Source organism: Dipodomys merriami, unplaced genomic scaffold (genome assembly GCF_024711535.1).
Source record: "Dipodomys merriami isolate MVZ:Mamm:240054 unplaced genomic scaffold, mDipMer1.0.p SCAF_10, whole genome shotgun sequence".
Lineage (NCBI taxonomy): Eukaryota > Metazoa > Chordata > Mammalia > Rodentia > Heteromyidae > Dipodomys > Dipodomys merriami.
Window position 1 is genome coordinate 12,759,109 of NW_027202271.1, and position 15,077 is coordinate 12,774,185.

At 40.3% G+C, this 15,077-nt stretch overlaps 1 protein-coding gene across 2 annotated transcripts in view; it reads right to left on the bottom strand.

Annotated features, from left to right (window-relative positions):
- Ccnt1 (cyclin T1) overlaps positions 1-15,077 on the bottom strand; it is a 32,420-nt gene continuing 17,343 nt past the window's right edge. The window contains exons 5-10 of one of the 2 annotated variants that reach the window (XM_070040041.1): positions 14,888-14,948; positions 11,386-11,448; positions 7,486-7,531; positions 4,077-4,240; positions 3,853-3,923; positions 1-1,904 (exon numbers count right to left, since the gene is read on the bottom strand). In XM_070040041.1, the coding sequence (XP_069896142.1) occupies positions 495-1,904; positions 3,853-3,923; positions 4,077-4,240; positions 7,486-7,531; positions 11,386-11,448; positions 14,888-14,948 (1,815 nt within the window). In that variant the 3' untranslated portion in view covers positions 1-494. The remainder of the gene's footprint in view (positions 1,905-3,852; positions 3,924-4,076; positions 4,241-7,485; positions 7,532-11,385; positions 11,449-14,887; positions 14,949-15,077) is intronic. The other variant, XM_070040051.1, reaches the window with a different exon arrangement.

Consider the following 15,077-nt stretch of genomic DNA (forward strand, 5'->3'; position numbering starts at 1 on the left):
TATATAAAAAAACTAAACAGATAACTTACTTTCTTTAAATTATTTTTAAAGTCTCTTAAAAGATTTTGACGTTTAAATACTTCCTCTCTTCTGATATATTAAACATCAAAAGAATCCCACAATTGTTTGAGAAAGCCCTCCATATTTCAGTTCCAGCAAGAAGAGGGAAGTTTTACTATTCCAATCAAACTAATCAAAAGGTGGAGAGGCCAATACAGAAAGTGTTCTGAATCCTTCACAGCTTCAACACATTCCCACCTCTTTAATACCAGTAAAAACTATAATAAAATAGTTGAATGTAAGAGGCAGCAGGTATAACTGAGGCCCTCCACCACCCTCCCATCTATGTGTTAATATCAATTTATTCCATAGTCCAAGAAGGGTGACATATTTCATAAGTAATTTTCTTAATCCAGTATCAGTAGTCAATTAAAAAAAAAGCATGTGTTTTTTTAAAAACAGGTTTTTTTCCCCCCGCCTCTTTTTTTTTTTTTTCACTTAGGAAGGGGTGGAAGTGGTGGAGGAGGTTCTGATGGAAGAGGTGGTGGCCGAGGTTTGTCTGTATTGCCAGATCTGGAGATTCCACCAGCGCGTGGATTCAGATATTCCCCATACGAATGGACAAATTCAAATGCAGGGGGCTGAGTGGGCTGAACCCCTTGGGCACTCAGCAGGGAGTGAAGCATATTCACAGTATCTTGATAGTCTATTGCTTGGGTTGCGTTGTGTCCATTAGCCCCACTAGCTCCTTTATCCAGTTTCATATGAGGAACTCGAGTTTTACAGCTGGGCTGTGAAAATGAAAGGCCACTTGTGTCTGAGCTATGCCCAGGCATCTGGGCCATTGAAGGAAGAGGAGGGAAAGGGAAATTTAAGGAAGAGGGTTTAGTGCTCTTGGCAATCTTGGCTGGATGATCAAATACTGCCCCTCCAGTTTCTTCAGGAGGGCCCCTTTTACGAGTAGAGCTCGAAGAGGAAAAAGAACTCGATAAGTTATAGGTTTTGTGTGCTAAGGTGTTTGCCTGACTGGCATGTTTTTGATCACCTGGACGTTTGTTCCCAGCACCAACTGGCAGCTGTGAGTGAGAGTGTTTGTGTGAATGATGATTATGATGATGATGATGATGGTTAGATGGATGAATCTTGTGCTTTTCTTTGTGCTCACGGCTCTTGGAGACACTGTCCTCTAAGGAATTGTGCTTATTATCGGCTGTACCATGGACTTTAATGCGCATCTTTATCTCCTCTAGTTTTGAGGAGCCAGTTTTATCACCACCAGCCACTGGGAGTCTCATTTTGAGAGCTGTTTTGTCAGACTTTTCCAGAAAAGGACGTTCAGGGTTTTCTGAGCCCTCTATGGGCATTTTCAGAATTACTGAAGAATGGCTGTCATGATGCGACAGGAGATTCTGGGCAGCATATGCATACTGTGACTTCACATTAGCCTCCATGTTCTCTAGCTGCCGCTTTTGGGCCGCCAACTCTTCTGCATGCTTTGCCCGATATTCTTTCAGTGACACTTTAGCTGATGGCACACTCTTATTACTTGATTTCTGGGAAATAAATGCATTTGCACCATCCTTTTGCAAGGAATGATCAGCTCCTACAAGTGATAAATTCTCACTAGTCCGATGACCCTGAGAAGATTCTAGTTTAAAAGGAGGTTGAGAAGACAGCCAACGCTCTCCCTGCAACATCTCCATTCCAGGTAAGTTGCTTGATGATTCCTCAGAAGCTGGATGAGAAGGCACTGCATTTGTGGTAGAAGTTGTTGACATGCTCATTAAACCTGCAATAGTTGTATCTGAAGAGCTCTGGGAAATCATGTTGAGGATTGTCTGCTCTGAAGTGTTTGTATCTGCTCCTCGGCCATCTACTTTTGTTTTCTGAGCAGCTTGGCATGGCTAGAAGGAAGCAAAAAAAAAAAAAATATATATATATATATCCTTCATTTAAAACAATTTATTAAGAAGAAAAATACCGAGATGAACAATGTTGCAACACTGAAGAGCTGGATAGGTCACAGCAAACTCATCCCTACACACACTGGAAGTCAGTAAATATGACCTTCAAGAAAAGTAGCAATCAGTATCAATATTAGCAGGCAAAACAAAACAATTTAGGTTTAAATAAAATTCTTTTTTGTCTGAGATCAGGACTCGATATGAAATTCTTTTTTTTGTCCAGATCAGGACACAAACTTTGTACCTTATACTTTCATGCATTGGTTGGTGCTCTACTGAACCACGCCTCAAGCCTGGTTTATATAAAATTTATAAGCATTTAATATAAGTGCTTGTGATTATAGTAAATCTTTCAACAAATTCATAAGAATTGTGTGAGGTTTTAAAAATTAAGTGTGGTCTCAAGTTTGCTTCTAACTGTGAGGCTTGGAAGACACAATTATTTTCTGCAATTCATTCAACTTAGGAAAATGAAATTAAGCTTATCAATCAGGACTTAAGAAATCTGAGATTTTGTTTTTGAGTGTTGAAGACTGAACCCATGGACCTGGGACCTGTGCACACTAAGTGTGAGACTTACCACTGTGCTGCACACTCAGATCCCAAGGGAAATACTTGTATGCAGATACTAGGGCTTGAACTTAGGGCCTGGGTACCACCCTTTGATCTTTTGCTCAAAGCAAAAAATGGAGTTATAGCTCCATTTTTGGCTTTTTGGTGGTTATCTGGAGACGAGTCTCAGACTTTACTGCTCAGGCTGGCTTTGAACAAAATCCTCAGATCTCAGCCTCCAGAGTAGCTAGACTGACATGTGTGAACTACTACATGAGTCTCAAGGAAAAAATTCCTTTTTTTTTTCTTTTTTTTTTTTGCTGGTCCTAGGGCTTGAACACAGGGCCTGGGAACTCTCTGAGCTTTATGTTCAAGGCTGGTGCTCTACCATTTGAAGCACTGGAAGCTCTACTTCCAGATTTTTGCTTGTTAGTTGGAGATTAAGTGTCTGGAGCCTGCCTAGGCTGGCTTCAAACTGCTATTCTCAGATCTCAGCTCCTTAGTAGCTAGGATTATCAGAAAGAGAAATATTCTTAGGCAAGGGAAATATTCTTAAGCTTTCTACTGGATGCTGGGGTGGGGGGCAAGGGGGTGAGGGGGCGATAAGGTAGGAGAGAAGAGTGCATTGTTCCAAGACTTTGAAAAATATAGGAATCAGAATTTTGTAACTTTGGACTCCAACGCATACAAAAGTTCTACACTCATTTCAAATGTAGGTTGTAATTTAGAGCCACCCTGGGTAGAGAAATCTCCAAGACTCAGCAATAAATAACCAGCAAAAAAACTGGAAGCGGAGGCATGTCTCAAACAGTAGAGACCCAGCTATAAGGTTAAAAAAAAAAGAAAAAAAAAACAGCAAGGACCTGGGTTTAAGCCCTAGTACCATCCAAACAAACAAAAAGGCAATCTTAAACAAGGTACCACTAGCATTAACTTCATAATTATATTTATTTATTCTTCTTGATCAGACACCAGTACTCTGACTCAGAAAAATCATGTTTCTTGAATAGTCTCCATACATAAAAATATTCAGCCACATTAGAGGTATGGCTCAGTGGTAGATTATCTGCCTAACAAGCATGAGGCCCTGAGTTCAAATCCCAGAACTACCAAGAAAATATTCAATGTTGATGACCAAATAATCTCATAATGGGATAATGCACAACACAGAGCAAAACCTATGACCAGCTGTAGCCACTCACTTCTTGGCCAGTATCCAAGCTATGAAGTCATGATTATTGTGCAACTACAAAAAGGGAAATTCCAAACATAAGGCACATTCTGGTATATTCACTAGTACAGTAAAAGGAACAGGTTTGATAGGAATAATTCTTACCCTCCAATTCCGAATGCGTTTGAGCCTGCTTGGAGTTTTCTCCAGAATTTGTAAAAATTCATGTGTCAATTCTACAAATAAAAAGTCAAGAAATACTCAGAGAGACAAAGGTAATAAAACAAGAATAACCTCAACTAACTATTATCTGAGTCAAGTTGCTTTTGGCCAGACACATGACAGACCAAGATCAAGTGCTTTTCAAGGTCCCTTACTCTAAAACTTACCATCTAAAAGTTCCAAGGTCACTGTGGCGTCAACATATTCCCACCAGTGCTTCCCGTCAGTTGAGACTGGGATCTCCCAGTTGGACCACTTGCAAGCCAGATGGATGCAGACACAGGCCACTACAGGAGGTGTGTACTGCAGGCTAAATGTGGTCAAATGCAGGCTGACACCAGAGGGAAGGAAACAGAGAGTGGCATGAGCTCTCAATTCTCAACCCAAAGCTAAAACTCTCCATTATTTAAAAAACAAAAACAAAAACCCACAGGAGAGCAAGAAGAGAACTAAGAGAACTATCCTGTGCTGTCTGATTCAGCACTCAATATAATGGTTTAACAACCCTTCTAAATTTCTTATTTATCAGTCCACAAAGGAAAGAGGAAAGGGTTAGGTATTCTAGTTTATTGACATATTGATTTCTACACCATTATCCATGCCTAGAAATCAATGTTTATTATCTATTATTCTAAGAATAAGCTCAGAACTTAAGGGAATTATGTGTGCATATTTAATTTAATCACCAAATCAAATAATAAGTACCCCAAAATTATTTTCTGGGGGCGGTCGTGAGGCCTGAACACAGTCCCTGAGTTCTTCAGCTCAAGGCTAGTGCTTTACCACTTGAGCCACAGCTGCACTTTCAGCTTTTTATGCTTATGTGGTGCTGAAGAACCGAATCCAGGGTCCCATGCATGCAAGGCAAGCACTCTACCTCTGAGCCACCTTTCCAGCCCCCAAAATTATTTTAACTCTTTTTCACAGACTTTCCTGCCTAGGCTGGCTTTGAACTGCTATCCTCAGACCTAAGTAGCTAGGACTACAGGCACAAACTACCAACAATGGATTGACTCTTGTCAATTATAGTCTTGTTCTACTTAAAATAATGAATAAGCAAATCACAGTGTCTAATTCTATAATACCAGTTCCTCAGGGAGTAGAAATCAAGAAGGTAGATTTACATGACCTGCCCAGGCAAAAAACTGGTAAGAGGCCATCTCAACCAATAAAAGTTTAGGCAAGCCTGGCCCCAGTGGCTCACATCTGTAATCCTAGTTACTCCTGAGACTGAGATCTGAGAATCACAGTTCAAAGCCAGATGGTGCAGGTAAGTCTATGAGATTGTTATCTCTAATTAATCTCCAAAAGCCAGAAGCAGAAATATAGGTCAAGTGGTAGAGTACCAGTCAAGCAAAAAAAGCTTAGGAACAACATGTCCAGGCTCTGAGTTCAAGCCCCAGTACTGGCACCAAAAAAAATCAAGGCATAGTAGTGCCTACCTATTATCTCAGCTATGCAGGAATATGAAATAGGAAGCTCATCGTCTAAAGCTACTCAGGCAAAAATTAAAACCCTAATGGAAAAAGAATAAAAAGCAAAAAGTGTATAACTCAAGTGGTAAGAGTACCTGCCTGCAAGAACAAAGCTCTGAGTTCAAGTCCCAGTACTACAAAAAATAAGTATATAGCCAGTACTGGTGACTCACACCTGTAACTGTGGCTACTCAGGAAGCTAAGACCTGAGTGAGGATCATGATTCAAAGCTAGCCCATGCTAGGCAACAGTGGCTCATATCTATAATCCTAGCTACTTAGGAGGCTAAGATCTAAGGACAGAGGTTCAAAGCCAGCCCAGGTAGGAAACTCCCTAAGACTCTATTTAATACTCAGAAAACTCTGAAGTGGCACTCTGGCTAAATGGTAAAACACTAACCTTGAGCAAAAGAAGTGCAGGGATAGTGCCCAGGCCCTGAGTTCAAGCCCCAGTATGGGCACACACAAAAAAAGGAAATGAAGCCGAGCGCCAGTGGCTCATGCCTGTAATCCTAGCTACTCAGGAAGCTGAGATCTGAGAATCCTGGTTCAAAGCCAGCCTAGGCAGGAAACTCTGTGAGACTCTTATCTCCAATAAACCACTCAGAAAACTGGAAGTGGTGCAGTGGCTCAAGTGGTAGAGTGCTAGCCTTGAGCTGAAGAGCTGAGGGACAGCATTCAGGCCCAGAGTTCAAGCCCCATGACCAACCAAAAAATAATAACAATAATAATAATAATAAGTATATGAAGTACAAAAATACATAAAATGTATTTCAAAATTATCTTTATTAAGTTATTAAAACTTAACTTCTTCAGCTGATAGTTAAGGGCACTTTCAATTTTCTATCAATAAACAATACTGGAGGTAAAAGATGACAGCAATCAAGTGTCCTGGTGGCTGAATAATGCTAGCTTTGAGCAATAGATGCTCATAGACAGTGCCCAGGCCCTAAGTTCAAACCTCAGGCCAAGCACACAAAAACAAACAAACAAAACCCAGAAACACATTTAGTGGGTGCTGGTGGCTCACACCTGTAATCTTAGCTACACAGAAGGTTGATATCTGAGGACTGCAGTGGGAAGCCAACAAGGGCAAAAAAGTCCTACGACACTCTTTATCTCCAGTTAACCACACGAAAACCAAGTGGTACTCCGGCTCAAAGTGACAGAGTATTAGCCTTAAGCAAAAGAGCTCAGGAACAGCCCCCAGGCCCAGAGTGCAAGCCCGACAACCCAGAAAAAAAATAAATAAATAAATAAATAATAGCAAGCAAGTCAACTGGCAATGCAAACTATATACTAATTAAAAAAAAAAAGGTACTTTAGCCGAGTGCCTGTGCTGTGGCTCATGTCTGTAATCCTAGCTACTCAAGAGGCTGAGATCTGAGGATCGCAGTTCAAAGCCAGCCCGAGCAGGAAAGTCTGTAAGACACTTTTATCTCCAATTAACCACCAGAAAACTAGAAGTAGCGCTGTGACTCAAGTGGTAGAGCACTAGCCTTGAACTGAAGAGCTGAGGGCCAGCGCCCAGGCACAGAGTTCAAGCCCCACGACTGACCCCCCCTCCAAAAAAAAAAAAAAAATTCAATATTTACACAAGTAATTTGGGTACATAGAAGAAAAAGTCTTTTAAACCATCTTATTCACTACAAAACCCATTTTGATTTTAGTCATTGTCACTGAACCATAAGTTTACATGAACTTTCAAAGCTGTAATCATGTATTTTTTTCTTTATTGGTGATAATGGGATTTGAACTCAGGACCTTGTATTTGCTAAGGCAGGCCCTATACCACTAAGTTATATCACCATTTTTGTTCTCAGATATTTTAAAGTGAAGATTAGGTAGGCTATCAAAAAGTCCTTACTAAATAATCACCTTAACATATTAAAAACACCATAGAAAGTGAAGTACAACATAAAAACTGCAGAAAATCCAATATTCCCTAGGGAAATGTCCTTAGCACATTGCATCAGAGATTATTTCCAGATTGCTGAGTTTTAGCTCACTAAATTGTTCTACATACTCCTCAAAAGGTGCTAATTCCAACTTAGGTAAATTTTAGTCCCAAAAACAGAAAGGGAAAAAATTAAAATATAAACCTGTTTGTTGCCATGAAGTAAGATGTCTGTGCTAAATCCTTGCTTGCTAAAAAAAAAAAAGAACAAAGGAAATAAGTTTAGTAATTTATTATTTGCAAAGTACTACAAAAAGAACAGTAAATAAAACAGAAATACAAGTAAGTGATCTAACACTACACTGTTTTTGATTGACTATGCTGGTACTGGGATTTGAACTCAGGGCCTCATGCTTTTTCCACTCAAGGCTCTACCACTTGAACCATACCTCCTGTCTAGAATTTTTGGCTGGTTAATTGGAATACAAGTCCTTTGGACTTTTCTGCCTGGGCTGACTTCAAATCAAGAGCTTCACATCTCAGCCTCCTGAGTAGCAAGAATTATAGGCATGAACCATAGGCACTCCCCCCCAGTTTTTTGTTTTGTTTTGTTTGCTGGTCGTAGGGCCTGAACTCTGGGCCTGGGCGCTGTCCCTCCGCTCTTCAGCTCAAGGCGAGCGCTCTACCACTGTGAGCCACAGCACCACTTCCAGCTTTTTCTGTTATTTGGTGCTGAGGAATCAAACGCAGGGCCTCATACATGCAAGCCAAGCGCTCTACCACTGAGTTACTTTCCCAGCCCCCCAAATTTTTATTTTAATGGTAATAATTATGCTTCCAGGGTTGGAGACTTAGCTCAGCTAGTAAAGGACAAGCCATTGAGCAAAAGCAAGCATCAGAGATAGTGAGTTCAAGTCCCAGTCTCAGACAAAAAAAAAAAAAAAAGGAACTCAAGCTTTATTCCTTACAGCAAATATTGGAGAAAATTGTTTAAAATACAATTGGTGAGCATGGTCCCTAGAGTTCAATTCAGTATTTTGAGAAGTACACATTTTTTTAACCAGTAACACAGATTCTGATGCAGAACTCACTGAGAAACACTAAGCTAAGAAATGAATAATAGGATCTGGTACCAAGGTCAGAATCCAGAAAACTGATATAAAAATATAAGTACAAAAAAGAAAAAAAAAAAAGCTTGAGTAATCATACAATGACATCAACTATTGAATATATTACACTAAAAAAACAACACATTCCCCTTCTCCCCCTCAAAAAATACCACCATACTTTAGAGTAATAAAGCAAACTTTTCTTTAAATCATCTTTTCAATATTAACACATATCCATATACATTAGTAACATATGTCTGTTAAGCCCCATCCTTGCTCAATATAAACTTTTTTTTTTTTTGGTCAGTTGTAGGGCTTGAACTCAGGACCTGGGTGCTGACCCCGAGCAGTTTGTGCTCAGGCACTGTACCACTTAAGGGCCATAGTCCCACTTCTGGTTTTTGGTGGTTAATTGTAGGGTAAGAGTCTCACAGAGACTTTTCTGCCTGGGCTAGCTTTAAACTATGATCCTCAGATCTTAGCCTCCTGAGTAGCTAGGATTACAGGTGTAAGCCACCAGCTCCTAGCTCATTTTAATACATTTAAATATACATTACTTGGGAACCTTTAGGAATTTCCACATTAAACATATTATTAAAATATAAAACTGAGCTGGGTGCCTGTGGCTTATGCCTATAATCCTAGTACTCAGGAGGCTGAGATCTAAGGATCACAGTTCTAAGCCAGCCAGGGCAGAAAAGTCTCTGTGAGACTCTTTATCTCCTATTAACCACTCAAAAACCCAAAGTGGCACTGTGGCTCAAGTGGTAGAGTGCTAGCCTTGAGTAGAAAAGCTCAGTGACAGCACGCAAGACCACAGTTCAAGCCCCAGGACCAGCAAAAATAATAAATAAAATATAAAATATACCTATCAATTTAGTATATAAAACTCTTAACAGCCTCTTAAATAGATATTTATTTATTAAATTATATTATCTTTGTTTGTTTATGTAGCACTAAGGAACCAAACCCAGGGCCTCATACACACTAGGCAAGCACTCTACCACTAAGCCACATTCCCAGCTTCCCTGTCCCCCCACCTTGTTTAAAACAGATCAAACCCAGGGCCAAAAGTATGGTAGGCAAGCACACTACCACAGAGCTATATATGAACAGACTAGATATTCTTTTTTATAAGAGTGAGGTACTGTTTTGTACTCAGAGCCTATCACTTGAGCCACAACCCCAGCCTATAGATAATCTTTTTCTTCAGAGGTACTAAGGTCTGAACTCAGAGCTTTGTGCTTTGCTAGCTAGTCCCCTACCACTTGAACTATGTAGCTCCAGTGGCTTTTTGTTGGATATTTTGGAGATGGATTATAGCCAACTTTTCTGGTCAAGCTGGCCTTAAACCATAATCTTCAATGGAATAAGAATTGAATGCTGAGTGTAGCTCAAGCACAGTGTGTCTAGCTGGGCACTGGTGGCTGATGCTTATAATCCTAGCTACTTAGGAAGCTGAGATCTGAGTATCATGGTTACAAAGCCAGCTTGGATAGGAAAGTCCATGGCTCTTATCTCAAATTAAGCACCAAACACGCACGCATGCACGCATGCACGCGCGTGCGCACCAACTAGAAGTAGTACTGTGGCTCAGAAGGTAGAGTGCTAGCCATGGACAAGCTTCAGGAGCCAGCCCAGGCCCTGCTTGAGTTTGAGCCACAGGACAGGACAGGACAGGACAGGAAGGAAGGAGGGAAGGAGGGAGGGAGGGAGGGAGGGAGGGAGGGAGGGAGGAAGGGAGGGAGGGAGGGAAGGAGGGAGGGAGGAAGGAGGGAAAGAAAGGAGAGATAGAGAAGAAGAGAGGTAGAGAAAGGGAGAGAGGGGGAGGGGGAAAGAGAGGGAGAAAGGGAAAGGGAGAGGGAAGCCTGCCAGTCATGTGTGAAGCCCTAAATTTAATTTCCACTGCAAAAATATGGTAATAATTAAATATGGAGAACAAGGTTTCACTTAACTATAGGTACTAAAATTGGAACAAAACAGAAAGTCCTGCCAAGAGATTGTCAATCATCAAAAACAATTCCATACAGTCATTTGGAGGGCCTTTAATCAACCCTAGAATTAAGCTAAGATCACCCACTTCCTTAAGATTCCCAATGGAATCCAGGCATGGTATGAAACCTTTCATCTAAACTATGCTCAGCTACTTGGAAAGCAAAAGGATAGCAAATTTAAGGCTGGATAAGGCAAAATAAAGTAAGACCCTGTCTTGAAAACAAAATAAAAAATAAAAGAGTTAGGGTGTAACTCAAATGACAAGTGTTTGCTTGGTAAGTGACAGGCTCTGGGTTCAATCTCCAAGACACACATACCACCATTAAGTATTTAGGGCTTTGGAGACTTCAAAACCTGCTATTGGTTTGATAAACACCTTCAGCCTAAAAAGAGGCTAATTCTCCTTAACTGGGAAATCATCTAAAATCATTAATTATAAGAATCATAGACAGGACTAGGAAGGTGGCTCAGAGGTAGAGTCCTCGCCTTGCATGCATGAGGCCCTGGGTTCAATTCCTCAGCACCACATAAGCAGAAAAGGCCAGAAGTAGTGCTGTGGCTCAAGTGGTAGAGCAGTATCCTTGAGCTGAAGAGCTGAGGGACAGCACCCAGGCCCACAGTTCAAGCCCCACTACCAACCAAAAAAAAAAAAAAAAAAAAGAATCATAGGCAGTGCTAGCATCCTAACTACTCAGCAGCCTGATCTGAGGATCACAATTCAAAGCCAGCCAGAGCAGAAAAGTCTCCTTGAGACTTTTTCAAAAACTGGAAGTGGAACTGTGGTTCAAAGTGGAGGAATGCTAATTTTGAACAAAGGAGCTCAGGTATAGCACCCAGGCCCTGAGTTCAAGCCCTATGAGTGCCAAAAAAAAAAAAAAATCTTAAAAGTCCAAGTCAGACTAATTATTCTGGTAGTAGGCCTTTCAATACAACTTTTAGCCAAAACAACTGTTATGTACTTGTCTACAGCAAAGAAATTTAAGATAGCTGGGATTCCTTACCTCGAACTAGTTGGGTGCACTTTACCACATGTGTATGTGGGTGATCGATCGTTAGTTCAAAGCCTGTATGTAAGGAAAAAAAAAACAGCTGGTTAAAAGTTACTCAACACATTTATACTTCTTTGGAGTTATTAAAAGCCTTCCTTTTTTACCTTCTCTAAATCGCTGTAGAGGGGCTAATAATCACACAAAGTATATAGTATATTCTCTGAACTGCATTTTCTCCTATAAATTACTTACACAGCTCTCCAAAGAATTGATTAATCTAGTTAACATCACAAGACTGATGGCTGATAGCTCAAGCATACAATCCTAGCTACTCAGGAGGCTGAGAGGAACATAGTTTGAAGCCTGTCCAGGCATGAAAGTCTGTGAGTGGCTGGGAAGGTGGCTCAGTGGTAGAGTGCTTGCCTTGCATGCATGAGGCCCTTAGTTCGATTCCTCAGCACCACATAAGCAGAAAATGACAGAAGTGGTGCTGTGGCTCAAGTGGTAGAGTGCTAGCCTTGAGCTGAAGACTGAGGGACAGCGCCCAGGCCAAGTTCAAGACCCACAACAGACAAAAAAAATAAAAAATTTAAAAAATTTTAAATTTAAATTAAAAAAAAAAAAGAAAGTCTGTGAGATTCTTATCTCCATTTAACCACCAGAAAACTGAAAGTGGAGCTGTGGCTTAAAGTCATAGAGTGCTAGCTTTGAGCAAAGGAGCTTAGGGACAGCAGCCAGGCCCTGAGTTCAAGTCCCACAAACAACAAAAATAAAAATTAATTAAAAATCACAAAAGCACAGAAAAATCAAAACACAAGTATTTTTAGGAGCAATCACTTGGGGCTGGGAACGTGGCTCAGTGGTAGAGTACTTGCCTTGCATGCATGAGGCCCTGGATTTGATTCCTCAGCACCACATAACCAGAAAAAGCTGGAAGTGGTGCTGTGACTCAAATGCTAGAGCACTAACCTTGAGCTGAAGAGCTGAGGGACAGTGCCCAGGCCCAGAGTGGGGAAGGAAGGGAGGACAGGACAGGGAACAATCACTGAAATGATGACTACTTTCTAAAGCTTAATTTTGGGGAAAAAAAATTAAACATATTCCTTACCTCAGTTTGTTCCTTTATATCATCTCAATTATAATAACTGTTAATCATTTTACCCAATCTCAAATGGTCTCTCCCAAAATTTCTTAAGCAGGGTCAATGTGTCTATAAAGTTACATTTGAAGCTGAGTGCTGGTGGCTTATGCCTGGAATCCTATCTACACAGAAGGCTGACATCTGAGGATTGCAGTTCAAAGCCAGCCTGGTCAGTGAGACTCTTATCTCCAATTACAGAAAAAGCCAGAAGTGGCACTGTGGCTCAAGAGGTAGAGTGCTAGCCTTGAGCAAAAGGAGCTAAGGAACAATACCCAGGCCCAGAGTTTAAGCCCCAGGACCAGCAAAAAAAAAAAATTACATTTCAGCAATTTCCTTTCTTAAGTATACAAATTTTCTCAGGGGGTACCAATACTTGATAGGAAATGTACTTATTACCTTACTCATGTAACTATTAACCCCTCTGTCCAGTATCTTTACAATAGAAAATATTTTAAAAATTTTTCTAGATTCAAAAATTCCAAGTTTATATGATATAAACTTTTCTAACAGGATAACTCATTTCTATGAATTATATCTTACTATTTTCTATAATAAAAAAATTAATAAAAATTTGTCACTTGGGGCTGGGAAGTTGGCTCAGTGGTAGAGCGCTTGCCTTGCATGCCTGAGGCCCTGGGTTCGATTCCTCAGCACCATATAAGCAAAAAGAAAAAACCCGGAAGTGGTGCTGTGACACAAGTGGTAAAGTGCTAGCCTTGAGCTGAAGAGCTGAAGGACGGTGCCTAGGCCCAGAGTTCAGGCCCCACGACCAGACCCCTCCCCAAAAAAATAAAAAATAAAATAAATAAAAATAAAAATTTGTCACTTGAAAAATACCACTATTTCTTGATGACAAAACTTAAGATAAACTAAAAACTCAATATGCAGGGGCTGGGAAGGTAGCTCAGTGGTAGAGCGCTTGCCTTGCATGCATGAGGCCCTGGGTTCCATTCCTCAGCACCAAATAAGCAAAAAGAAAAAAGCCAGAAGTGGCGCTGTGGCTCAAGTGGTAGAGCGCTAACCTTGAGCTGAAGAGCTGGGGGACAGTGCCCAGGCCCAGAGTTTAAGCCCCACGACCGGACCCAAAAAAATAAATAAATAAAAACCCCCAATATGCATATACACATGCAAAATACCAGCTGTACTAATAACTAAAAACAACCAAACAAATAAACAGTCTTAGAGCTTGAACTCAGGGTCTTGGCATTGTCCCTAAGCTTTTTTTGCTCAAGGCTAGCTAGCACTCTACCACTTGAGCCACAGTGCCACTTCTAGCTTTTTCTGTTTATGTGATACTGAGGAATCAAACCAAGGGCTTCATGCTAGTCAATCACTCTACCACTAAGCCACATTCCCAACCCCAATAACTTTTTAAAATTTCATGAATCAATCTTTCAAATATATCTTATAAGTTTCTACCCTTCTTAGAAACAAAAAAAAAAAGATAACTCAAAAGATTAAGAAAGCTGGCACCAGTATCTCACATCTGTAATTCTAGCTACTCAAGAGGCTAAGATCTGAGGATCACAGATCAAAGCCAGCCCAGGCAGGGCTGAGGCTTTTATCTTCAATTAACTACCAAAAAGCAAAAGTGACGTTGTAACCAATAGGTAGCACATCAGCCTTAATGAAAAAGCTAAGCCCAGCAACCAGGCTCCAACTTAAAAGCTTCTCTCTCTCTCTCTCTCTCTCTCTCTCTCTCTCTCTCTCTCTCTCTCTCTCTCTCTCTCTCTCTCTCCCCCTATTTGCTACCCATCATTAGATTTGTCTATTCAACCCTAAGACTTTCACTGTTAGCCAAACACTGGTTACCAAATTTAAAAGCAAAATATTCTTATCCAACAATGACTGAAAGACTGAAATAATCATGGTAAGAAAACGTTCCTAGGGCTGGGAAGGTGGCTCAGTGGTAGAGCACTTGCCTTGCATGCATGAGGCCTTGGGTTCAATTCCTGAATACCACATTAACAGCAAAAGCAGGAAGTGGCTCTGAGGCTCAAGAGGTAGAGTGCTAGCCTTGAGCTGAAGAGCTCAGGGTCAGCACCCAGGCCCAGAGTTCAAGATCCACAACCAACAAAAAAAAAAAGAAAAAATTCCTTTGTTTTGTCACTATCAGGTTAAAAAGTACTAAGCATAGGGAAAATAAAATAAAAACCTCAATAACTACTGTTTCAAGGGTCAACTGTCCTTCATTCCCTTTAAGATATAGTCCAGGATTAAATTATGAGTCTATAACCATCCTTATTTAGAAACAAATTTAAACTTGGCAAACATCTTGCCGAAAGATTTTATTCATTTTCTATTTTATAAATATTAATATCCAGTCATTATGCCACATATAATTTTTTACATTTAAAAACATAATAAACTTACCTAAAGTCTGCAAAATTATGCTTTCCAAAATCACTAGATCTTGAACTTGCTGCAGATAAGCCTACAGATGAGAAAACAAATTATTCTCTCAAAAGGCACACAATATAAAAATTTAAACAATTTTAACATCCTATCCCAGGAAAAGTGAAACACTAAAATACATTCCTTATACCTATCCCAATATACAGCT